At 40.6% G+C, this 26,921-nt stretch overlaps 1 protein-coding gene across 2 annotated transcripts in view; it reads left to right on the top strand.

Annotated features, from left to right (window-relative positions):
- adcy1a (adenylate cyclase 1a) overlaps positions 1-23,422 on the top strand; it is a 53,389-nt gene extending 29,967 nt beyond the window's left edge. The window contains exons 10-20 of one of the 2 annotated variants that reach the window (XM_078258105.1): positions 2,441-2,538; positions 2,757-2,841; positions 4,543-4,632; positions 8,679-8,938; positions 9,112-9,238; positions 13,410-13,526; positions 16,970-17,116; positions 17,604-17,702; positions 18,244-18,358; positions 20,341-20,465; positions 23,066-23,422. In XM_078258105.1, the coding sequence (XP_078114231.1) occupies positions 2,441-2,538; positions 2,757-2,841; positions 4,543-4,632; positions 8,679-8,938; positions 9,112-9,238; positions 13,410-13,526; positions 16,970-17,116; positions 17,604-17,702; positions 18,244-18,358; positions 20,341-20,465; positions 23,066-23,380 (1,578 nt within the window). In that variant the 3' untranslated portion in view covers positions 23,381-23,422. Of the gene's footprint in view, positions 1-2,440; positions 2,539-2,756; positions 2,842-4,542; positions 4,633-8,678; positions 8,939-9,111; positions 9,239-13,409; positions 13,533-16,954; positions 17,117-17,603; positions 17,703-18,243; positions 18,359-20,340; positions 20,466-23,065 lie in introns of both variants that reach the window. The other variant, XM_078258108.1, reaches the window with a different exon arrangement.
- Positions 23,423-26,921: the final 3,499 nt, after the last annotated feature.

The following is a 26,921-nucleotide window of genomic DNA, read 5'->3' as shown; positions in this document are numbered from 1 at the left end:
TTCGACAAAAAAAAGAAGCTTTTATCTCATGCAGAAATAAAGACTAACTTCTCTGCCGTGTGGTGAGATCTGAACTTATACAGCATAAAAACAATCAACCTAGTGTCATGTAGGCTCCAGTCCAGGACATGCTTGGTCCTGCTGACTGTATAATTTCCCATTTTCTCTGCAGGTCCCCAGAAGGTCAGTCTTTAAATCGGTTAGTTGATCCTTTGCCACGACAAAGCTTGACAACCAATGATAGATTATTTGCCATGATCTTTAACACAGACATTCATGTGGGTGACCTCTAGCTCACCCAGTAGAGTGTGCATCCCATGTAGGCTTTTCTGCCTAGTTTTCTGCAGCGGCCAGGGTTCGAATCCAACCTGTGGCCCTTTGCTTCCCCTCCCTTCTCCCCCCACCTTTCCTGTCTATCCACTGTCACTATTGAATAAAGGGAAAAAAGCCCCCCAAAAAAATAATATTTTACAAAGACATTAATGGCTGATGTTAAAACACTTTTGATCTTCAGTTTTACCGAGGCTTGAGTTCCCGAGTTTGTGACCTTAAAGCTATAGTGCACAACTAGTTAAGCTTATCAGCTCAACAAAACTCTCTCTGTATTTCTCAGTATGGCCAGACTGATCTCAAGAAGTGGCGTATGTATGACACGCCAATTCGTATGCCATTCATTTCCTAAACCCAACCCGCGTGTGAGGTTTCCTAAACTCAACCGTCACTTTCTTCTTGCGATAACACGCCACGTGACGTGTATGTTTACGTCTGCTGTATACAGCGTAGACATACACGCGGATAGCTCAAAATGCGAACAGATAACACGAAAGTGGGCGTGTATGTTTACGTGAAGTCATGATATCACGTTGGTGTATCACAAATGGTGTAGTATGGCGACATTCACACACGTGATGCATTTTGCGTCACCGCTGAGAATGGCTAACAGCAGCGTTCACCTTTGGAGACGAAGAGGATGTATATTCCGCAAGAGAATTACCTCTTCTGAAGACTTGATTGTGTTTGTTTTTTTAAATCTTCCGTATCCTCCTTGATTTGAGGGATAAACGCTACTAGCAACTGCGTGGAAGAGGGGTGGGGGTGGTGCGTGATCACCGAAGGCTTGCGTCATGTGGACGTGCCGACATGGTGTTGTTGTCATTACTTAGAATTCCTCATGGGGGAGACAGAGACTAAGCACCATAGCTTTAATCCGGGACGATGACAGTTCACATCCTTCGTCTTTTTGGTTAGCTGCTTCTCATGGGTGAGTTGCTGCCCCAAGTGAAGTTAAGTTTCTCCATGTCTTGTTCACAAGGGTAAGATGGAGCATGAGAACAGCAGCTGGAATTAGCTCTCCCAGGTGGGTCATACTTGAGGCTGAGTCTAAAGGTGAAGCTTCATCTACACTCCAGATATCACCTGTGTTTCAGAAGCTTTGGGTACCAACCAGAGGTATAACATCATGGATGCAAGCAGGTGAAATTAACTTCCCTCGTGGTAAGCTCACCCTGAGGAGTAAGGTGGCCCAGATATGGAAGAGTGAGCCTCTACAGAGTATGGTGCCATGTCAATTGTTGGAGGTGTTCTGCGCATGTCAAACTGTAAGGACACCCAAAGCCAGAACAGTCTGGAGGGATTCTGTTTCCCAACAAGCCTGGAAACTTAATCTTTCTTTCAGACCAAACAAGCTTGCATAGTTTGTGCTTGGTTGAACATGAAATGAGTTACGTTACGTTTTAGCGATGCAATAAGGATGTAACGGACTACAAAAGGACGTAAAGTCAACAATATAAATGGTATCCACTTCCAGCCATGCTTGAGACTTTTTACCAGGCCCTCGGTAGGATCAAAGAGTGGAGTTAAGTTTTGTTTTTGCAAAATCAGAGATGCACAAAATTAACGGGCGCTTATCTGTGTTCCTGGGGTCCTACTGCATGTTTCCCAGCTCAATATCCTCTTAATATGACACATTAAGGACACATTTCAAACAGTCTTATGTTCTCAGCAATGTTTTTCCCTAGGTCAAATGTTCCCTGTACGTTTCCCTGGGTCAATATGTTGAAATCACCCACAGCTTATAGCCGACTGATGTTATACTCCTCAATATGCCCTCAAACGTGCAGGCAAGACAGTTTTCTTGACTTTTGGCATTGATATCTTCACAGAGGCTAAACGGATTTCTACAATGCAATTTGAACTGCAAAGATAGTCCTTACCAATCACATACAATGTTTGTTTATATCAAGAGACACACATGCCCTGGGTACATAGGACCCTGGAAACATAGGGATGATCCCACAACACCACATTCTACATTGAAAATAATGGTCTTAAAACAATTTGACCTGCTCCTACCTTGACACAGATAAACATCTGAAAGGATGGATGGATGGATGAATGCTTCTTATGTTGACATTTTCTCTCTGTTTTGTGCTTTTTTCAGTACCACCAGGTGTCTGACGACCATTTCATCAGCGCGGTGGTTCTCTCTCTGATCCTCGCCGCTCTGTTTGGCCTTATCTATTTGCTAATGATCCCACAGTACGTACAACACACACACACACACACACACACACACACACACACACACACACACACACACACACATTTATCCATTCGTGTAGCGTAATTGGATTGATCTTGAGTGAAGTGAGACAATTAAAAAAAGGAAGGTGTTTTTACTGCAGTCAGTGGAAAAGTGGGACAGCCCATTCTCACTCTGGTCTATCCTCACTCTGGTCTCTCCTCTCCTCTCTCAGGGGGATGCTGGTGCTGTTGCTGCTGGTGCTGTGTGTGTGTTTCCACGCCGCCTGTGTCATGTACCTGCATCTCACCAGCGTTCAGGTAAGACTCCAAGACCTCATCCTCCTCCTGGATGCTGCTCCGAAACCTGACTCCTGGTTTGCAAGGATGCATTTTCATTATCGCTTAATATGTCTACAATTTATCCGACGGATTAAAAGCAACAAATCCTCATGTTTGAGTATCTGGCTTTTTTTACTTGATAACTGACCTAAACAATTAGTCGATTATCATAATTGTGGCCGATTAGTTTTCTGTAACCCGACTGATCAATTATATAACAGTCTTGGAACTACTTTACTAACCTGACGCACCAGATGGTTTGTAAACACAGAACTGTCTGAGAAGCCGTCTTTGATAACTGTTTGGAAAAGGGCAGGCACTTTCAAAAAAATACCTGGCAGGCGGTTAGATGAAGCATCTGTCCATTACGTCCGCCATTGTTGTTTTGAGCGAACAGTCGCGGCCGTCAGACACACCTAAGCCACGCCCGGAGCTGCCAGTAGCTCTTTACCGGACGCTGATTGGTTCGGCTCACTGCTGACATGATATGTAATCCCGCGACTATCGCGTGATCTCGTGTTATTGCGGGAAAGTTTATTGCCACGTAGGTTTTCACATACAAACAATTTGCCTTTGTATTTTGGTGCATAATGGTCACATTTAATATATAGTAAGAGAAAAGAAAAAGTAGTGCAACTGTCAAGACTCATAAGTATAAAATAAAAATATGATACAATAAAAAACATGTAAATTATATCTGTTTAAAATGAAAAGAGCCGTAAAGTGTTTAAAACGGAGAGGATGGAATGCGCAAAATATTTACTAAAGAATATGTTACTTTGCAGATTAAGATTATTAAATATGAAATACTTTTATAAAATCAATGATGATTGTTATTATAGATAACCTACCCAACAGTATGTAAAGTAGCAATAAAATAATATCAGCTCCACCTTTACCAGCTGCAGCATTAAGTGGGTTGTAACCGGGTTGTAACCGGGTTGTATAATATACGTTGTGCACAATGAGTACTTTTACTTTTTATATGTAAATAAGTACACACTGTAAAACCTGATAAGTTAATATAAATATATTACATCATATTTTACATTGTAAATTTTAAGTTGTGCTTTCTCAAATGTGTAAGTTAAACAAACGTTGGTTGATTTATGTGACACTAACTTAATTTTCTAAGTAAAACAAACGTTCCTATTCAAGTACATTTTACTAGGCTTATACACCTTAAATATTATACACCTTAAATATTTGTATTACATTTAACATAAAAAAAAAATCACATTCTCTGTAAGAAATTGTTCACTTTATCTGTACTGAACTGAAGTTCAATGAAGCTGAACACTTTCTTCATTTAAACTCAAAATTGCATGATAGGGTACTTAAATTATATATATAAGTCAAATTTTGAATGTTGCTACTTTTACTTAAGTAAAAGGCCTGTATACTTCTTCCACCACTGCATAATTGCCGGTCAGATTGGAGTGGCCGCGCTACCGTCTATATGACACTGTGGTACCATGCTACATTGAGCTGTCATCATATCCTTTAAGCGTCTCCTCTAATAGGCCTGCACGTAATGAGCCACACCACAAAATGCACTCATTTCATCTCCACTCCGGGCTAATGAGGTGTCCAAAATGCTGATGAAGTAGACAAATAGGTGCTTCATTTGCTCACTCGTTCTATTTTCCAACCTCCCCTTTTCTTCTTCTTTGGTTTTAGTGCCAACCAGGCTGCCTCACCATCCAGATCCGAACCGTGCTGTGTGTCTTCCTCGTTCTGCTCACCTACTCTGTTACTCAGGCCTGTGTGGTAAGTGTGTAGTTTTATCATATATTAAGTTCAAGTTAAAGATTATTTGTTAAGCACAATATAAAAGAAAATCAATTCAAAATCCTTTTCAATAAAAAATTGAAATTATTAAAAAGGTTGAAACTAATAAACAATATAGTTTAATGTGAAAGTACATTACCGACCTTGATAGCCATGGTTTGACAGAAAACTCTCAGTGTTCCCCCTGCCATTGTTCGCCCCCCCGAAAGAATGACTTTAATTATATAATTATGCTATATATATATATATAAAAAAATTAAAAATAAAACGGATGCGCAAGATAAAGCTGTTTTCACACATCCATCCATTTCGCTTCTCGTTCCTTGCCTTAAAAGTTCAATTCATTTTAACTTACGGGCTTACGGTGGCCGACGGGGGCAAACACACTACAACTTAATGAAACACACCCAAATAGACAAAACACAAGCAAATTAAGAAAACATCTTCATTAATTTGACAACACATGCGCAGCATTTAGCAAACGCGCTGCAAATACACATAACACAACCAAATACATAAACGCGCTGCAAATACAGAAACGATGCAAAAAGAAAAGCACACAACCCAAAAATGCAGCGCGTTTGCTAAATGCTGCGCATGTGTTGTCAAATTAATGAAGATGTTTTCTTAATTTGCTTGTGTGTGTTTCATTAAGTTGCAGTGCGTTTGCCCCTGTCGGCCACCGTACGGGCTGGCTACATTGCATGCGTAATGTATGCGGAGCGGACGTTCCAACACTGCGCCTTCACTATAATCAATGAAACTGGTGACACCGGGCACGAGAGCAGCTCGTAGTGGTGCGTATGCTCCGCTGAGATCCGCTCTACAAGCGTAACAATACAGTATTTTATTTATATTTTTTTACGCAAAGTGTGTGCGGCCCTTAATTAAGTTAATTAAGTGTCATTATTTCTTTTAAATTAAACTACCGATGTACAGGAAATGACTTAATGACTGTGAATGAGCATATTGGCAGTTTCATTTGGAGAGTTTCTGTTTTTATTTCTTGTTTCCCTCGCCTGCGTCCTCTGATAACAGCTGACAGTAGATTGACGTTTCACAGCGCCATGCCGGCTCCAAAAAAACTGAAGAAACAACAACAATCCGAAAGCAAAAGCTCTCCATCTCGCCTGTGACTCACACAATCAGCTACACCAGCTGCTCACAAGGGCAGCTGGTGTAGCCAGTTCAAACATACATTCCACGGCACATACGCTCCGCTAACAGACCGCATACATTACACATTCAATGTAGCCAAAGTCACGCAACCTTGCCCCTGTTTTCAACTGTTACTAACTTTTGCTAAATAGTTGTGTGACGTGTAAATCAATATTGTTTTTTATTTATTTTCAAAAATGATGTGCACTAAACCACAATTGTGCTAGTGGTCACACAGTTAAGTGTTTGGACACCCTCATAAATAAGTGTGTGATGTGTAAATCAATGTTGTTTTAATTTATTCAGCAACACCACCAGGCATGGCATTTGCTCAGTTGTCAATATGTGCCTTCAGTAGAATGATGTCGAACCCCATTCTCTGAGGAAGACCATGAGATGCAGTTGAAAGCTCCAGAAATTTGCAACTAAGTGGACCTTAAGTCAAGACTTTTTTTTGGGTCAAACTAAACCAGGACTGTGGCTGGCTTGGCTCAGTGGGTAGAGCAGGCGCACATAAACATAGAGGTTTATGCCTCGACGCAGAGGTCCAGGGTTTGAATCTGACCTGTGATGATTTCCTGCATGTCTTCCCCCTTTCTCACCCAGTTGTCCTATCCATTAAAGGTGGAAAAGCCCAAAAATAATCTTTAAAAAAAACTAAACCAGGACTTTCACGTAGGAGACCACTGTCAACTTACTTTGACATAACTTACGTAACGTACTTAACTAACGTCACATAAGTAAGTTACATGACGAAAGTACTTATTTTAACCCAAACCACGATCTTTTCCTACACCAAACCAGGTAATGTTGTTGCCTAAACCTAATCCTGCCCTACACGTCCTGACCTAGCTGCCATATTTGACAAGTTGGGAGTGAGAATGTGTTGATTAGTTATAGTGTATCATAAAGTATTTATTACCTAGATCAATCTCAATCAAAGACATGTCGGCACCATTTTAGATGATCAGAAACCTATTAGAATCGTGTATGAATAACCAGGTTTCTCTATAACATCCTGAATATGATCCAGAATAACACTAAAGCCAGGATTTCAGTGTGCATGTAAACATCTTACAAATAATTTGTTTATTGCTTATAAATGCTAAATACAGGGGGTTACAAATATTAATATCATCAAACAGTGGCTTAAAGGCCTGTATGAAAATAGTAATAATAAAACAATGGAGAACAAAGCATATGAGTTAGAAACAGTGTCATCATTTCATCAACATTTCAAGTCTCTGCAGTACACGGGTTGGCTGAGTCACAGCTGAGCAGATGGTGCGCAGCAGAGTCTCAGAACAATGAAACATTTATTGTTCAAGTGTAAAACACCCATTAAAATATTTTAAAACGCAAATTGGTTGGTGTCAGCATGGGCCCCAGAACTCAGTCAGGCTCTGATGTTTGTGTGTGTGTGTGTGTGTGTGTGTGTGTGTGTGTGTGTGTGTGTGCGTGCATGCGTGTGCGTGTGTGTGTGTGTGTGTGTGTGTGTGTGTGTGTGTGTGTGTGGGCATGTTTAACTATATTCGTGGGGTCCAAAAACCGGGAGTCCAGTATACTTGTGGGGTCCCGACAGCTTTGTGGGGCCAAAATGCTGGACCCCACAAGTTTAAAGGGCTGTTTGAGGGTTAAGACTTGGTTTTAGGATTAGGGATAGAATTAAGGATAGAATTAAAGGTTATGGTTAGGGTGAGGGTAAGGGTTAAGGTTAGGCATTTAGTTGTGATGGTTAGGGTAAGAGACTAGGGAATGCATTATGTCAGTGACGGGTCCCCACAAAGATAGTAACACAAACCTGTGTGTCTGTGCGAGTGTGTGACTACTAAGTATGTAAAGTAGTGTAAAAATACAATGAAGCACAGGTGCAGCCTTCTCTTAAAGAGATACGCTAGAACAACGTACAAGTATGAATCCTTACAACAACATAGGCCACTTACTAGGCTATAGTAGTACATCGGCTCTGGTAGAGCCGATGTACTACAATAGATCAACCTTTAGTGGTTAGATTTCTTTAGTCAATTTGTCATTTTTTATGCTTTTTTTATGCTGAATGATTTATTTCCAAGAAACTTATTAGCTATGTCTGGTAAACACACAATTTAAAATGCTGCTCTCCATGATTCTTTGTGGAGAAACTCAAGTTTTACAGATGGTAAATAGTTTGCATTTATATTGCTCCGCTTTTCTAGTCTTAACCACCACTCAAAGCCCACTATAATAATGTTTATTTTTATTGTCGATAAAGCCGTTGATTTTTTTTTTTTTGATTAAATGATTAACTGTTGGTCTATAAAATGTCAGAAAATGGTGAGAAATGTCAGCCAGTGTTTCTTAAAGTCTTGTTTTGTCCACAACTCAAAAGATATTCAGTTTACAGTACAGTCACAGAGGAGCGCAGAAACTACAAAATATTCACATTTAAGAAGCTGGAATCAATTTTTTTTTTACTTTTTTCCATAAAAAACGATTAATCGCTTATCAAAATAGTTGCCGATTAATTTAATAGTTGACAACTTATCGATTAATTGATGAATCTTTGTAGCTCTAAAGCGCACGAAACCTTCAATTACAGCAACTAATGGATTCGACAAAATCACAAAAGTGTTAGTCGACTAAGAATTTCTTTGGTTGAGGACGGCTCTACAGCCTTTGATCATTTGAAGGTTAATCTAATCATTGTGTGTATGATGTTTTTAATGAAATGAAAGTCTACAAAATGTAGAGATGAACCACATGAAGCACAGCCTAAAGAAGACGTCTTAAAACAGCTTGTTTTGTGACAGAAACTATCAAAAAAAAAAATATATATATATATATTTGTTTCCTTATGTAACCTCTGTCCTTTTCATCCCTTGCTCCAGTTGGGATGTGTTCCTTGGGCGAGAGTTGGGACAAACTCCAGTCTCTCAGCGGATGACGGCCCTGCAGACGCATACAACAGCACCGCGGTGGACAGAGGTTGTTCCAACATGGCGTACGCTTTGCTGTCCTGCGTGGCCGGCACCCTCACTCTTGCCCCCTACCTCCGAGTCTCCTCGCTTCCCAAGATCCTCCTGCTCCTCCTCCTCTCTGTCACATACACTGTCGTCATGGAGACCAGCGGCTATCGCCAAGCTGTGGGGTAAGCCTGAGCTGCATGTGATGTGTAGTTTGATATGGAAACAATGTGTGTTTGGGGTCCAATTTTGTTAATGTGTATGCATTTTGAATTTAGATTTCTTTTCAGTTTTTTTATTTGCCTATTAAAGAAGCAAACAACCAAATGTTGTTTCTCTGTGTGTGTTTGTCTTTCAGAGGAGGGTTTCTCCACACAGGGGGGTATGATCCAGTGTTGGCTGCCTTGCTGTTTTCTGGAGCTCTGGCTCTGCATTCAAGACAGCTGGACCTGAAGATGCGGCTTGACTATCTCTGGGCTACTCAGGTACGTCTGTTTGTACTTGTAGCTAGGATTGGGCATCGATAACCGGTTCCAACAATGGAATCGTTTTTTTTATTGGTAAATTTGGTTCCTATCATCGGTTCCAAATTTAAGTTTTGGTTTCCGTAGCGGTCACCTTACTTCCAGGCGCTTGTTGCGTTGCAGCCGTGGAGCACAGTAAGCGGAACTCTGAAAAAGCTCGGTAAAACAGTATACCACCATTATATAAAAATAAAATGTTCCATTTATCTGTGAAATAAGCATGCGACCCGTTTCGACTCCACCACTCAAAAAATTGGAAAATGGATAAGTACCGGAATCGAAAGGAAGAATCAGAATTGGAATCAGAATTGTTAAAATCAAAACGATGCCGAACCCTACTTGTAGCACACCTGTTGCTGCTCATATATGCATACGGCTTTGTGTGCACAGTCAGTGCTCTTGTGCACCGCAAAAAAAAAAATCTGCGTATTGTAGGTGTCGTAAGTGGCCTTGAGCAAGACACTGAACCCCAAATTGCTACTGTTGTGTTTATGGAAAATTGTATGTTGTTTATGTAGTGAAAAACATACAGTGGGGAGAACAAGTATTTGATACACTGCCGATTTTGCAGGTTTTCCTACTTACAAAGCATGTAGAAGTCTGTCATTTTTATCATAGGTACACTTCAACTGTGAGTGACGGAATCTAAAACAAAAATCCAGAAAATCACATTGTATGATTTTTAAGTAATTCATTTGCATTTTATTGCATGACATAAGTATTTGATACATCAGAAAAGCAGAGCTTAATATTTGGTACAGAAACCTTTGTTTGCAATTACAGAGATCATACGTTTCCTGTAGTTCTTGACCAGGTTTGCACACACTGCAGCAGGGATTTTGGCCCACTCCTCCATACAGACCTTCCTCCAGATCCTTCAGGTTTCGGGGCTGTTGTTGGGCAATACGGACTTTCAGCTCCCTCCAAAGATTTTCTATTGGGTTCAGGTCTGGAGACTGGCTAAGCCACTCCAGGACCTTGAGATGCTTCTTACAGAGCCACTCCTTAGTTGCCCTGGCTGTGTGTTTCGGGTCGTTGTCATGCTGGAAGACCCAGCCACGACCCATCTTCATTGCTCTTACTGAGGGAAGGAGGTTGTTGGCCAAGATCTCGCGATACATGACCCCATCCATCCTCCCCTATATACGGTGCAGTCGTCCAGTCACCTTTGCAGAAAAGCATCCCCACGCTTCACGGTTGGGATGGTGTTCTTGGGGTTGTACTCATCCTTCTTCTTCCTCCAAACACAGCGAGTGGAGTTTAGACCAAAAAGCTCTATTTTTGTCTCATCAGACCACATGACCTTCTCCCATTCCTCCTGTGGATCATCCAGATGGTCATTGGCAAACTTCAGATGGGCCTGGACATGCGCTGGCTTGAGCAGGGGGACCTTGCGTGCGCTGCAGGATTGTAATCCATGACGGCGTAGTGTGTTACTAATGGTTTTCTTTGAGACTGTGGTCCCAGCTCTCTTCAGGTCATTGACCAGGTCCTGCCATGTAGTTCTTGGCTGATCCCTCACCTTCCTCATGATCATTGATGCCCCACGAGGTGAGATCTTGCATGGAGCCCCAGACCGAGGGAGATTGACCGTCATCTTGAACTTCTTCCATTTTCTAATAATTGCGCCAACAGTTGTTGCCTTGTCCTGTAGCCCATCCCAGCCTTGTGCAGGTCTACAATTGTATCCCTGATGTCCTTACACAGCTCTCTGGTCTTAGCCATTGTGGAGAGGTTGGAGTCTGTTTGATTGAGTGTGTGGACAGGTGTCTTTTATACAGGTAATGAGTTCAAACAGGTGCAGTTAATACAGGTAATGAGTGGAGAACAGGAGGGCTTCTTAAAGAAAAACGAACAGGTCCGAATTCTTCAGAGCCGGAATTCTTACTGGTTGGTAGGTGATCAAATACTTATGTCATGCAATAAAATGCAAATTAATTATTTAAAAATCATACAATGTGATTTTCTGGATTTTTGTTTTAGAGTCCGTCTCTCACAGTTGAAGTGTACCTATGATAAAAATTACAGACCTCTAGTCTCTAAGTAGGAAAACCTGCAAAATCTGCAGTGTATCAAATACTTGTTCTCCCCACTGTATATACAAACTTATGTGCTAAATTATTTTAATGTTTTTTATGTCAGTGCAGTAAGAATATTTCAACCTGTTTCCAATGCAGATGAACTGGTTTCAAGTATTTTCTAAAACAAACTATCATTCAACTATTATTGTTTCTGGACACGCATATTACAATATCAGTCACTATCAATTTTTTCTCATTTTTCTCAAACATCAACATTGGTAGGCCTATCAGTCTTCAAATCATTATCGGTTGAGCTCTATTATAAATTATTATTATTATTATTATTATTATTATTATTCGGCTAGATGTTTACATATAGACTGATTTGTTATCTGTACATATTCAAAGCAAGCACTTTCAATGAATCAATCAATGTTATAGACAGTTGAAACCTTGTAGTGTTATTACAGCATTTATTTGGACCTTGTGTAGGCGAGTGTAAAGTTGGTCGGCAGATTATCAATCTAATAGACTAAGTGTACTATAACATGTAGCCCAGCTCACACATAGAGGTCCAAAAATACGTGCCAGAACCCAAAAAAAACGTAAATGTACTACCCGGAACCGCACCCATAGATGTAATATAAGAACCGATCCGGACGCAAAATTACGAATCCCACTATGGCCACGCCAAGACCCGCCCTACGAAGCAGCGCGATTGGTTGGGGTTAGGCATTTCAACTGGAGTGGTAAAGGTTATGATAGCCAATTGGTCAGGGGACAGGACCTGTATAAATGGGGTTACATGTACGGGTTCTCATGGACGCCTGACCAATAAATGCTATTGAAGGGCGGGTCTTGGCGTGGCCATAGTGGGATTCGTAATATCGCGATCCCGACCCGTCTATTATTTGAAAGCTGGGACCCGTACCCGTGCAGAACGGAGAAATGTCGGACTCGAACTGACCGGACAAGTTAACAAGTAAAATTTACAAGTTGTCAAAAGAAAACTTTGTGTCTTACCTGAAGTAACGATAGTAGCCTCCTCCTTGCCAGGAAAGTTGGCAAAATGGCAAAAAAGTTTTTGCTGTTTGAAACAGCACGGTTAGCTAATCCACTCGTTATTTCATCTTAAAAGTCCACTTGCTGTGACGGTTCGTAACAAATGCGGCTCATTCAGAATAAGCTTTGCAGTTTTGTTGCATCTAGCATAATAAAGATAACTTTGACTGTTTGCTCTTTTAAACTAAAGTAACGGTTGGCTACGGCTGCTAGCATCGCTTGTGGCCTGACCTCGGCTCGGTCTGCTGCTCTCTGACCCTTAACTTCCTGAGCACGCACACCCACACACACACACACACACACACACACACACGCACACACAGTATTATACAGTATACAGTTCAACAGACCTTGGTACCCGCGGCAATAGAATGAGACCCAACCTGGACCTATATAAACCGTGGAACCGAAACAGTACGGGTCCTGGGATGGGTCTCGGGTTCTAGGGTTCGGGTAGTAGACCCGAACCCTAGAACCCCTACCTGTACTCACAGATGCTTCTCACTCGGTCAGAATCTTAAATATTTAAGACAATGTGAAATTGTGCCATTTTTATTTATTTGTTTATTTTGTTTTATGATTTGTATATTCCCCTAGCTCTATAGTAAGCTAATTATTAAAATACAAAAATATAGCCTACGCCAATATAATTCACAAAAGTAAAAAAGAAAGAAGCTACAGACACTAATTTCTTGAAACAAGTTGATTTCTGATGGAAATTTTTATTACAAAAACTTTACGATTTAGTTTTAGGCAGAAATGGCTTAATATAGGCCTAAATGCATACAGTGTGTGTTTGAATTATATGTTTGCATCCATGTTTCTATTTTAAGAATGACAGTGAACGTTTGTCTTGTTTGTCATTATCTCCCTCTAGTGATAAGGATAAGCAATTACATCTACCTCTGAGCTTTGAGCTGCAATGAAGCTTCATTGTAATTTTAGACAATAGAGCATCAGTTTCACTTTGGATCTACATCCCTGTGACTCTGTAAGGACTCACCTCTCCTTCTCCACTTGTGTGTTGTGTAAATTGCTGATTGCGCCAGGCGGAGGAGGACAGATGCGACATGGAGAAGGTGAAGCTGGACAACAAGAGGATCCTGTTTAACCTGCTGCCGGCTCATGTGGCTCAGCACTTCCTCATGTCAAACCCCAGGAACATGGTGAGCATCATCAGACATGTCCAGGCTCGCCCAACATGGATCACCAGAGAGTTAAGGCCTCTGAAACCAGCAAAGACTTCCCAGTGTTTCCTGATACACCCGGGAGGGGCTGGTTGGTGATGTTGTTTTAAAGACACTGAGACATCTGGGTTAAAACTTGGCAGAGTTTGATTGAAAAGGGAATGTTCTTTAGACGTCAAAATCTATGACTCCCAACCTTATTTTGGCTTGTCACCCGTCAATACAAGGACATGTTTGTCACAGGTTGTGTGACGATATGTCTGAGTTGTGAGCAGGTCGATCAAAGAGTGATTTTCCCTTCTCAGATGGTTTCACTTGAATGACTTTTACAAGCCTGGAGAGGTAAAGTCTGGGGGAAAGTCTGAAAATAAGTGCACCCAAGTCTTCCACAAACCGAGGGAAAACACTGCAAGCTGGTATTCAGTTCTTTATTTAGGTAATGCAGGAGAATTATACGTGGATAGTTTGCGGATTAAAACTGGAGCAGGTTGCAGGCTTCATGTCCAATATGCCCTGCAAGATTTTGGGTCTTAATGTGGGAAATATATCCCAGCTGTTTAGGACAATGGCGTGTGTGTCCACTTTGTGGTGTTAAAGTGGAAGTGTGAGCTGACAGCCCTATGTGTCTGTATCCACTGATTGATGAACATCCCCTCCACTGATCTCTGTTCCTTTCTTGGCCCCATCCTCCCTTTCTCAGGAAGTGATGAATACATACATCATTTCAGGAAATTTGTAGCCCCGAAAGAGGACAAGCTTTGTAAACACTAACACGGTGTCCATATTGTCTAGGCTACATAAAGTATTGTTAATGTTTGGGCATTTGTGTAGGTGTGATGTTAGTATCCAACTTTAAAAGTTATGGGTATAAATATGCATGGATGGAAACATTATGTATGGATCTGATGGCTCATAACTAGTAACATTTGTGCTGTAATTCCTGTTAGGAGACATTTTCAAATTAACAAAGTGGAAGCAAACTCACATTCTAATGTTAAAAACTGAAATAGAAGCTTTTATTTGCAAATCCTTCCATTAAACAGCACATAAGCAAAACAATGTTGCAAACTCCTCCCCCGCCATTTCCTTTAAATTTCTTCCTTATCTCCCATATTATTGTATATATTGTATATATTCTAAAATCTGCCTTTTAGCTTTGCAAAATAGATACAGAAGCAGGAAATGTTATCATGAAGGGGTACATGCATTTGCCTGGTGATTGTGTAATTGTAATACTTTGTATAGTACAACGTATTCAGTGCCTGTTTTGTGTTAAAGAAGAAAACTACAATTAGGACACAGCTTTGATGTTGCAAGCCAGAATTTATCCTATTTAGCATATTAGAAAAATAAAACAAATCAGAGCTAAATTGTAGCATAATGAGCTCAAGGACTACAAAAACAGTGACCACAAGGGGGTCTTTGACTGACATGCGAAATTATTACTTACAGACTTAAAGAACAAACTTAAGCCAGCGATTTAATATGGCACTTTAATAACGTTTTGGGAGTTGGAAGGGATCCAAAGAAGAGTGGTTAAAATCCAGTCCCTGATATGGGTCAAGCTCCAAAAATGCAGGAACCTACATTTCCTATAATGCACCTGGATAGTTTCTTTTTATTACACCTTTTCTGCATGGTAAATGTCCATTTCTTACAAACTCCATACCCCCAGTTTGTAACTTCTGTTAAAGTCTTTAATCCTGAAATGAAATAACCCTGATGACATCACAGTGACATCATCCAGAGGTTTTTGTTTTCTTCTCACAACTGACAATGCTTCTGCAGAGCCACAGTAGGCCGAGACTAGTAAACACTGGGGGCAGGAAGTCAGGAAGTATGTTTCTGGCACATCGGTGACCCCTCGCAGCTACAGTGTATAGAAAGGCGTCCTCTCTTTCCTTTGGGCTAAAGTTCACCCATACACTGTATTCATAACACAGCACAGTGGGAATCTGCTGCCTGGAATTGAAAGTTTATCTGCTCCAACGTTATGCTTGAAAAAATGTTTTTTTTTTTCTACAGTGGCCACATGCAAGCATACTGGATTTGTTTGCCCTTTATATACTTATATATATATATATACACATACACATATACAGTATAATATGTGGTAACACTTAACTTGAAGGTATCTACATAAGAATGACATGACACTGTCATGAACACAGTCATGACACTGTCATGACACAGTCATGACACTGTCATGACACAGTCATGACACTGTCATGACACAGTCATGACACATGAACCCTAACCATAACTTGTCATGACAAAACCGAATGACACTTACTAAAAGAAGCGTTATGTCATAAACGTTTATGACTTGTTTATAATGTTTATGACACGTTCATGACAGTGTCATGTCACTCTTATGTAGATACCTTGTGTAACCAAATATGTTCCTAAGATGTGTGCAGTGACCTTAGCCAGTACGGAAATTGCAACCCAAAAAAGTAATCTTGCTTATTTTATATTTCTTAATCACCTGGAACCTGATTGGTAATACACCTGCAATATTGCTGTCAAAGACATCATGACAGTGAAGCTCTCCTGATTCTTGAATCTGAACCATAAGCTGCAATGCAGCTGGCTTTTATGTTTCTATAACATTATTTAACTATTGCACATCCCATGGGAAATCTATTTGTGTATCAAAAATACATGTGTGCAAGGAAGAAGAGAAAAAATGAAATACAGTACATTTTCATCACAGTTGGAACTTTGGTGTACAATATATGGCTAAATAATACAAGCTTTTTTTTGGACACAAGTATCATTTCGCAAATAAGCTTCAACAAGACTAATGGAAAATACATAACATTATTAATTGGTCCCCAGCTGACATGGGCCGAGAGGCGGGGTACACCCTGGACATGTCACCAGACTTTCACAGGGCTGACATAGAGACAGACAATCATTGACAAGTACAGAAGAAATGGAGAAGCAGGAGAAACCCCACGCTAACACAGGGAGAACATAAAAACTCCAAACAGAAAAAAAGAAGCAGATTCAAACCCGGAACCGTCTTGCTGTGAGGCGACAGTGCTAACCACTGATTGCTAACCACTGATCCACTGTGCTGCCCCAACCCCCCGATACAATGAAAGTGAATAGAATTGTCATGACATAAAAAAAAACAGTTTCCCTGTTAGTCTGGATAATCCACAGAACACACTGTTTTTAGTTTTTAAAAGGCACTATTTCCTCAGAGAGGAAAGTCGTTCAAATGAAAACTGTTCACAGTGCAGTCTGTGGATTAACAGGGACACTTCATCTCCGTTTTACTAGGGGTGAAGGCGGATATCTCGGATGCTGAGCAAATAAGACCAAAACTAAAACAGACCCTTTAATGCCTTGTGATTAAGCTTTCCAACAGATATGGGTCATACCAGTTTTGACTTCACTTTTCTCCCCCCCAGGACCTGTACTACCAGTCCTACGCTCAGGTCGGAGTGTTGTTCGCCTCCATCGCCAACTTCAACGACTTTTACATTGAGTTGGACGGGAACAACATGGGCGTCGAGTGTCTCAGGCTGCTCAATGAGATCATCGCCGACTTTGATGAGGTGAGTCAATTTTGTTGCATCGTAAATCTGCAGTTTTTATATATATACTGTATATTCCCCCTGCAGTTTTCATGTCTGCCTGCTCTGCCTTTGGAGAATCTGGGGCAACATGACCTCCATAATCTCATTTAAAAAAGATGACATTGTGGCCATGACTGAGGGTTTAAAAAATACTATGTTTATTGATGCAATATAATAAGCAATGGTTGCGGTTGGGAAAGTTTTCAGAATAAGGAATGACTTACAGATGACTTTTGGCCTGCTTGCATCTATAATCAACAACATGAAGCATTAATTTACTCAAACACACTAAAATAGTCCATTTTAATTTGCATTTGGATTTGTTTGCCAACACAACCTATAATATATATGAACCAATAATATATACTGTATGAACTTAGATGGACAATTTACGACAATTTGATTTTAAAATTGCAATTGTAGTAATGCTTTCCTCCTGTTTTTTTCTCTTTTTTCCCCCTTCCAGCTGATGGACAAAGAGTGCTACAGGGATATTGAGAAAATCAAGACTATTGGCAGTACATACATGGCTGCAGTAGGGCTGGTTCCTACAACTGCCTCCAAGGTACACATGCAGAAGCTATATTTAGATCCCGTATGTGTTTTGTGTTTGCAGGGTATTGCAGGTAGCTATTATGTTGATATTTGTCACTTTTCACTCCACAAATCCTCTGTGAGGGATTACCAGCCTCTGTGGTGTCAGCATATACTGCATTCATAAAGTTTCTTTAAATCCTGCAACGCTGACAAACAAAACGGCCCTTTCTGCAACTTCTGCAAAACTGTACGCAAACTTAACAGTCAGTCACAAAGGTGGTTTGACTTTGGGGAAAACCCTGGTGCGTGCTTTTGTGGCGCTCCTAGATAATACTGTATATAATTACATAGGGGAAACAGAACTGGAGGGTAATATCACTTTCTAACTTGGACGTAAGCATGCTTGTTTGTGCATAAATGTGCGTTTTTCTGATTATTAGGGCCAGAATCTTCCCCAGATTTAAAAAGAAATAGAATTAAACTCAGTTAACTGTAAAAACAAAACAAACAAAAAAACCTGCAGATTCCGTTTGGGCCTGCTGACATTTGTGTGATTCTCTGATTCACAGGCGAAGAAGTCCACCACCTCACATTTATGCACAGTGTCAGATTTTGCCATTGATATGTTTGACGTCCTGGATGCCATCAACTACCAGTCTTACAATGACTTTGTCCTGAGAGTAGGTGAGTGAAAAGTCACACACATGCACACACAAACACACACTGGTCAATATAAACATTGGCGTTGGAGCTTCTTCTGACCTATTGCACTGGGCACCACCGCTGCTCAGTGCCGGTAAGTTTGGAAGGAAATGCATCACAGAAAGAGCGTTGACTCCAGGAAGCTAGTCACAGCGAGACCTGAAGTTCTGGGTTCCATTGTGTTGGGTATCCTGTGGAGAGCCTGCAACAGGAGCCCTTGTTTAATCCCAGCGTAGCCTGGTGTACACAGTGCCATCCTGTCTGCAGACTGTGGGGCTGCATGTGTTTTGTGTGCTTGGCTGAACCCCCTTTTACACAAATGCAACTTTTAGGAATTTGCGTAATACTGGAGACCTGCAGAATACAGCAATACCTGCAGAACTGTGGCTGTAAAGATGAAGCAATGCCAGTGATTTGCAGAGAGACATGTCGTCACAGTGGTGTAATTAGTAAGATTGTTTTATTTATCAGTCGGTTTACTAGTTGGTACTGAACTCAATTGGTTTAAAAGCTACTTATTTAACAGTAAACAATGTCATTCGGAATGGATTTCATCATATAGTCACATACACTGTGGTTTTCCACAAGGTTCCACACTAGGTGTCATTTCTTATCTACATCAATGATTTGCATTTGATATCAAAAGAAGCGCTCTCCTTTTTTTATGCTGACAATACCAATATTTTTCTTACAGATAAAGATGCACATAGGTTGATATCTCGTATGAACAATGTTCTAGATGAGATGGATACATGGCTCAAATGCAATAAATGATCCCTTAATGTTAAAAAGAGTGCTTATATGATCTTCAAATCTAAAAATAGAACCATATTAGGTCATCTTTGCCCCATTCTTTTAGCTAATAATGCGCTTGAATGTTAAGTTCAGAGTAACAATGTTTTAAGAGTATTGATACTAGCATTCACAGGATCGATACCAAAAAGAAAAAAGAGTCAGTCTAACACTGGATCCTTTTCGGGTTGTGCGGCGATCACTTTGTCAGAGATTTTACACAATGCAATGTTTGTAATTTATCATTTAAAAAAATGGTCCTTTGTTTTAACATGCATGTGATTTAGCAATAAACAGAGAAAGATAAATGCCAAATGTTTAGCAAATCACTTGATAGTAATGAAAAGGCAATTAGAAGGAGCTTATCAATGATACACTCGCCTAATTACTCATACAATACACAACAATATATCATTTATACCTTATAAATCATGAAACATAGCTATCCCTTCATGAACAGTAGCAGCTTTTAAAGAGTATCTGTATCGGTGATTCTGTCCCTGGTGTTACTTGGCATCAAATCGAGGAAGGGAAACTGCATTTGCTAAACTCCTCATGCAAGGCTTTAAAGGTCCAATGTGTGGGAATTTCTCCCATCTAGCGTTGAGATCATATATCGCAATCAACTCTCTCACGCCACGCAGTTCAAAGTATGTATTACAGCTACGGTAGCCTTCACGCTTCAAAAGGCCAAGATACCCATTAGCAGCATTAGCAGCACCTGTGAGTTTATCATGTGACAGCAAAAACGTGAAAGGCGGAGCAGTATGTCCTGTACGTATTTTAAGATGGAGCATGAATATGGAGCTTCTACCCCAGTTCATGCAAATGCAAATGTAAAATTTCAAGCCAATAGGAATACTTGGAATTGATGGTGGAGGTAAATATTCATGAAAAAGGACAAGTTTGTGAACTTGAAAGTTGGGTAACTAAAGACGTTACACACTGGACCTTTAAAAGGAACACCAAACAAAACACATGGCTCAATATGTTCTGTTTTTAATGACAAAATAACCTAAAACAATGATTATTATTTCTTTGAAATATTATTGAAAAACAGATGAAAATGTTTGAATGTGATCTGAGTGAGAGCACTTTCATTGTTTTAAAACTTGAGACCTGAATGTTGTTGGGTGTGTGTTTCAGCCCCTTCGTTGTGTTCATGTGTCCAGGTATCAATGTGGGACCAGTGGTGGCAGGAGTGATTGGAGCCAGAAGACCTCAGTATGACATCTGGGGAAACACAGTGAACGTAGCCAGCAGGATGGACAGCACCGGGGTACAAGGAAAGATCCAGGTACAGTACTTTAGTCTTCTTTATTTCTCCTGTTATTACCAGGTGAAAGTCTCACAGAGATTGTTTCAAGAGAGACCTGGTCAAAAGGACAGCATAAAAAAACATCCAAACAGAAAAACCATGCCAACAATTTGTGGCCTTAGAGAGACGTCAGTTTAGTTTTAGCTTAGTTTACTTGGAAGTATTTCTTGGCAAAGAGCGTCTGGGCACAGTAGCTGTGTGTAGCTTTCTGAAGTCTTGTTAAGTTAGTTTGGTACCACCACCGTGCCTGCACAGAGATCCAAAACCTAGTCTCCCATTGCCAGACCCATCTCCACAGTTCTGTGGTTTGCATTTCTTAAAACAATCACAATCGTGTTGCGGCTGTCTCGGGAAGGAACCTGTGTTGGTGGAACATTTGCACCCCGCTAAAGAAAACGCCACATATAATATTAAATGAAGTTAACTGTTCACACAGTTAAATGTTACTTGCTCTTACCAGTGTATCGTCGTGTGTACTTTGCAGGGCCGGCGATTGCTATAGGCGTCAAATGTGTTGGGGGCGCCGTGTCGCCCTTAGGTCTACTTCTCATTAATAATAGAATTAGCATGACAAGCGAAATAAAACATGTTTATTAAACATGATCATCCTAGGGCGCTCCCCTCAGCCACACGTTTACTTGTCCGATTATTAGATTGAATTGATGATTATTGTCAGTTCCCGTGACGTGACGTTTCAAGTCTATGGGTCAGACTCAAACACACGGAGCTCTGAAGCAGACCTGTGCGCCTATCATCACTTTATTTTTCTCAAAATATCATGACTCATCCAAATCTCAGAGAGCACAGATGAGATATATTTTGAATGTGCACAACGTTTTGAACATTTTGAAACATCTGAAATGTTACAGTCCAGGGGTTGATTAATTCATTAAAATGAATATATGTATCATTGAGGTGAATAATTGTCATATGCACATTTAAGGAGGTTACTTCCCCAACAAAAGATGCAAAAGAGGAGGGAGGAGTAAATGATGCCTAGGCTACATGTGTGCTGACTCAGATATAATTAGAAAAGTCGATCCAAATGAGAATAAATAAATGAATGTTAGGGGTGGCACAGTTCACAAAACCCACGGTTCGGTTCGTATCACGGTTTTAGGGTCACGGTTTTCGGTTCTGTACGGTTCTTGTTATTTTTGTTTTAATCTTTAACACTCCAGAAATATACTTCAGCATATGATATATAGCTAAAATGAGCATATTGAATGCATGTTGCACAACACATGCACACAGTGGCAGTTCTATCTATTGTTTTATTTCCACTGTCATCATAGGTAACATGAAATCCAAAATGTTCCCACACACCAGACTATATACTCCAGCTTGACTATATACTCAAGCCACTTGACATTTCTACACGTGACGTGACCTGCAGCACTCCACACTCCACCTGAGGAGCAGTCGGCTCGGCTCGCCGCCTCTCAAAATCTGACCAAAATCTTTTAAACTGACCTTTGTCGATCAAAAAAGCAGACAGATTCAGCAACTGTATGGCCTATTTCTCACTTAAAATGTTTTCAGAAACACGTTTCGGTGACCTATTTTCGTAAAATACGAGATCGTATTCAGAACGAGACACCATTAGTCTGTTTTGAAATTCGGGAGCAGCAAGACACACGTGACGCGTTCGTCCAATCAGCTGCCATGTGTTGCGTTCGTCACGCTCATCCCGTCGTCATTTCCGGTAAGTGTTTTAACATAGGTGTCGAAAGTGGGCACTACGGCATGAAGTGGTTAGTGCACATTAACAGTGTACTGACGAACCGTGCGACGCACACACGCTCCGAACCGAGACAAGCGATCCGAACGGTTCAGATGTTTTTTCATGAACCGTACCACCCCTGATGAAAGCAATACAGAATGCCTGAGAGCCTTACTGCTAAATATTCCATTATGTTTTTATATTTGGATTGTAATCTGTAAGTTTCCCTTTACATAAAGATATTTCCAGCATAAATTGATTCAGAAAAAGGTAGAAATAGGTGCATAAATGATTAGACCAAATGTTGGTGCCATCTAACTTACATGCAAGCTAGAAACTAAAATGAACATACATTGCTGCTCTATCGCTGACACGCACTGTGGAGATCTGGCAATGCTAGACTAGAGGGGGGGGGAAGGCAAAACTCAATCTCGCCTAGGGCAACCAAAGGGCTAGAGCCGGCCCTGGTACTTCGTCCAGAGCGATCCCACAAATCTGTCCCGAAACATCGCAGTTACAAAGTAGATAGTAAATGCTGTAGACATATTCTTTGTAAATCTTTGCAATCATACACCTAAAGAACCAAGCAGGCCTGCCTTGTTGCACGATGCACGAAACTTGCCATTTTCAGTGTGTAGCTTGCTGGCTCGAAGTTTGTTGTTGTATCCTGTAGCGAAGGGATTTTGAGAATGGCAACATCCTGGAAATGTACTTAAGTCAATCCAGACTAATTCCTTCTGTACATTGTTTTAAGTGAAAGCAATGCAGCGTATTTGAGAGCGTTTTTGCTCGACTGTCTCCTAGCGTGAAGAGCTGACATCATGAGAAACCTCCTCCTCCTGTGTTTCCTCTCCAGGTGACAGAGGAGGTTCATCGTCTCCTCACAGACCACTACAACTTTGTGTGCAGGGGCCAGGTCAGCGTGAAGGGCAAAGGTCAGATGCTCACATACTTCCTGGAAGGGCGCGGGAACGGCAGCAGACCATCTCAAATCCAGCAGCAGCGGCGGTTCAGCGCGTTCACCCAGGGCAGCGTGTGTACCAGGCTGAGCCCCACCCCCACCGTGACCACCTACGCTACGGCCAGGACCCCGAGCCCGAACATGGCCAAACCAACCACCTCCTCCAGCGCCACCAGGTACCTGCCCTCTGTCCCCACGGCAACGGTATGACGGATACTTTCTTCATTGTGATCATGGTAAACAAGAAAATGAGAGTGGAGGGGGGGGAGGGTGGGGGAATAGCATGGATGGCAACAAGATAGCAGTAGCAGAGAGAGTTTTTTCAAAGCAGGGAAAAAGTAGAGCCGACCTCCACTCTTCTTCTTGTGGCTGTGGGAGGCAGCTGAGGCGCTAATTGTCCAATGGGAGGCCTGGACTCGGGGCCTGGACTGCGTTTAGGACTGGAGTCTGGGGCAACCTCAGTCGGACTCTCCCTCCACACTCGAGGCCTGTTTGTTGTTTCACACCGCTGGGGTGCCATGAACCATATGCAGGATGCTTTCAGCCACGTTGCTCTGTAACCAATCAAAGGTTAAGGGACGCTCCGCGATTTCAGAGTCGACACCCACAACTGTTTCGACAACTGTAACAACCTAAATCAGCATCAAAATAACAAACAATTGCACAATTGATGGTGTAGCATGAAAGCCTCTCTCGCAAACAACAACCACATGTGGAATTTTCCTTCCAACAACTTTTAGCTGACCCTTTTCTCTCAGTATGAAGCCAAATCAGTGCTTTTGCCTTAGCGAGCACCCCACACAATGAGTTCCTTGCCATTTCTTTTGTTGTCTTTTAGATCCTTTATTGATTTATTTGACACCACTTCAGATGAATTAATGAATTGCAGGGGCATTGTTGTCCAAGAGGTATATGTTTTTAAAGTGGATGAAGCCAAATGTATAATTGTAAATTGGTGGTAGTATAAAACTTGCCAAAATACGACAGGGCATTGCCTTCAAATCATCTCCTGGACATTTATGCCCCTTCACTTTAACGCTCCAGCGGCACATGAGGTAAACTCTTGTTTCCCTGAGCCGCTCAGTGTCTTTAAGTGCATGATTGCTGCATTTCAGTTATGTGAGCTGTCTGTTTCCCTGTGATGCTTGACTCCAGATTCTTCCTCGTCAAAGTGTAGCAATAAAGCGGTTTGTCTCCTATCTCAGCCCCTTGCATGCTGTAGCCAGCTGGATCCTATTTTTGACCTGATATTGTATGTAGCCAATAGAATGTGCATAGCTAGCCACACAAGTCTGTATCTCTGTGGAGTTAAAGCATGACTTAGAAAAACTTATTTTCTGTATTGTGCGAGTGTGATTCCTTCCTCGTGGATTTCTATTTGAAAAAAAGAAATCTTTTTTTCTCTGCGTACTTGTTTATTAAGAAAATATTTTCTATTATTTAAATATATTCTGTTCTACTATTTTCATGAACTCAAAATCTGCTTTGGTCGAGTGAAGAAAACTGCTGTTCATGAGGAGACACCCAAACCTCTGTGTCTGGCTTCCTCACACAAATCCAGATGATTTATTTTATGGTATAGCATGCTACTCACAGTACGGCTTACCACAGCCATTAACTCTCCTCTAATCTGTTCTAGCATGCACTGCCTGCAAGCCTGTGGCTCTTACATGCATGCTTTGATGAAACATTCATACAGGCCGAGCAGCGGACACACATTGACTCTGTTTAAATCTAGTCCTCATGCATGTGCTAAAGGTAGCGGTCCTCTTGAATGTAAGGTGCTTTTTTGACCCGTGTCTTCTTCATGAGCTTGGTCTGCGAACCTTTCTTTTTCCGAGGACATTTTTTTAGGACAGTTTGACATCAGGACGGGGGTTTCACCTCCTCCCCGCTCCTGCTGTAGTCAACAGGTAGCTGGTTTTCAAATGTGCCAACCTATTTTCATAAACATATCAAACTTGTTGGTGTTGAGCTGTAGCACAACTGAATGCGTGGCTACTGTTATTGTGGATTTTCCTTTTGTTGAATGCCTGTATTTTTACTGTTCTTTAACGTTTTTGTAACTCAATGATCAAATGATGGCAAGTGTTGATTTTTTTTGAAAAGATTTATTTGGACACGATAAACTGACTGAAATGATGATGTTGTACTTCTTGTCATCATATTTAAAATGTATACATACAGTCTATATAGTAGCTTGAATGCTTACTTTGAGTTTCTAAGAGATTAAAAATGAGGATTTTTATACACTTGCTTTAACCAGTTGATTGAAATTGATGGAAAAGAAGTTATGTACAATAATTTTTTTCCTGTAAATTGGATATTTTCATACTGTATGATACGGGTTTCAATTGTTATATGTAGGTATTACTTGCTATTATTGTACATTGCAGAGTCTTTTTCAGAGATATATTATGAATGAACCGATATTTGTCAAGTTCTTTTGTTGAAGATGTATTTATCGAGATGTTTTATGTGAATGTAAATTTTGTTAAAGACGATATTTTATACTAAGTGTTTGCACTGCGATGATATTGGACGTATTATGATTACAAAAAATAAAGCCAGCGGGGACGTGTCTCCTGGAGTTAAAAGCGATCTTCCTGTGCTAATATTTACCAACACACACACACACACACACACACACACACACACACACACACACACACACACACACACACACACACACAGTGCATATTGAGAGGCCATTGAGCTAAGTTATAAGGTTACGTAACAGTAGAAAAACAGAGTAGCTGATGTAAGAAGTTTGGAGCAACATTGGGGTCAATGTCAGCGTGTTGTTTTCTATTCTTTAAGAGATGTTTTTAATTGTTTTTAAATGCTCTTTTATGTTTTCTGTAAAGCACTTTGAATTGCCTTGTTGCTGAACTGAGCTATATGAATATAGTTGCTTTGCCTAGTTTAGTTTAGTTTAGTTTAGGTTATTTGCAGACAAAAAAAACTGTTGTTCAGAAGGAGCCTCACGCTGATGTTATGAACACGTCCGCTACCAGAAAAACATTCACACTGCAGAGATTGTGTATGTGTAGAGAGCAGATTCTGTACCATATGTGCAGAAAACCAATACCACATGTTTGGAATGTTCCATTTCTGGTATTCAGTTCTCATAAAGTTTGTTAAAAGCTCATCATACCTTTATTTTGTAAAATCAAACAGCAAAATAAACTGCAATATGTCCCTCCAAAATGTAGTGCAGTTGAAGTGTAAAATATAAAAATGGATATAATTAAGTAAAGTGGGGGGGGTTTGCATGAATATGGAGCGTCTACCCCAGAATGCAAACTTAAAATTTCAAGCCAAAAGGAATACTTGGAATTGATGGTGGTGGTAAATATTTATGAAAAAGGACAAGTTTGTGAACGGGCAACACAGATTTTGATAATGAACAACTAAACACGTTACACACTGGACCTTTAAAGGGCTCGTCTGTATCGTTTTAACCCTATCATTTACAGATCAATACAAATCAAGCTTTTCTGGTATAAAGGGGGAAAAAAAGCTCTGTTGGAAACATAACTAACTTTTGGGAGATTAGGCTGTTGCCTTGTGTTATGCGTTTTGAGAGACCTGACATTCCATTTGAGGGTAATATCAGGTGTGTCTTCATGGCTGTATCATTCCATTAAAGGGAAATCATTTCCGCATCATTTTAAACACATTTTTACCAAAATTCAGTCTGACATATTTGCAATCTTTGCTAAAATATAAAATAAAGTTCTGTTGATTT

The sequence above is a fragment of the Sander vitreus genome, chromosome 9 (genome assembly GCF_031162955.1).
Source record: "Sander vitreus isolate 19-12246 chromosome 9, sanVit1, whole genome shotgun sequence".
Classification (NCBI taxonomy): domain Eukaryota; kingdom Metazoa; phylum Chordata; class Actinopteri; order Perciformes; family Percidae; genus Sander; species Sander vitreus.
This window is presented reverse-complemented; position numbering and strand designations above follow the sequence as displayed.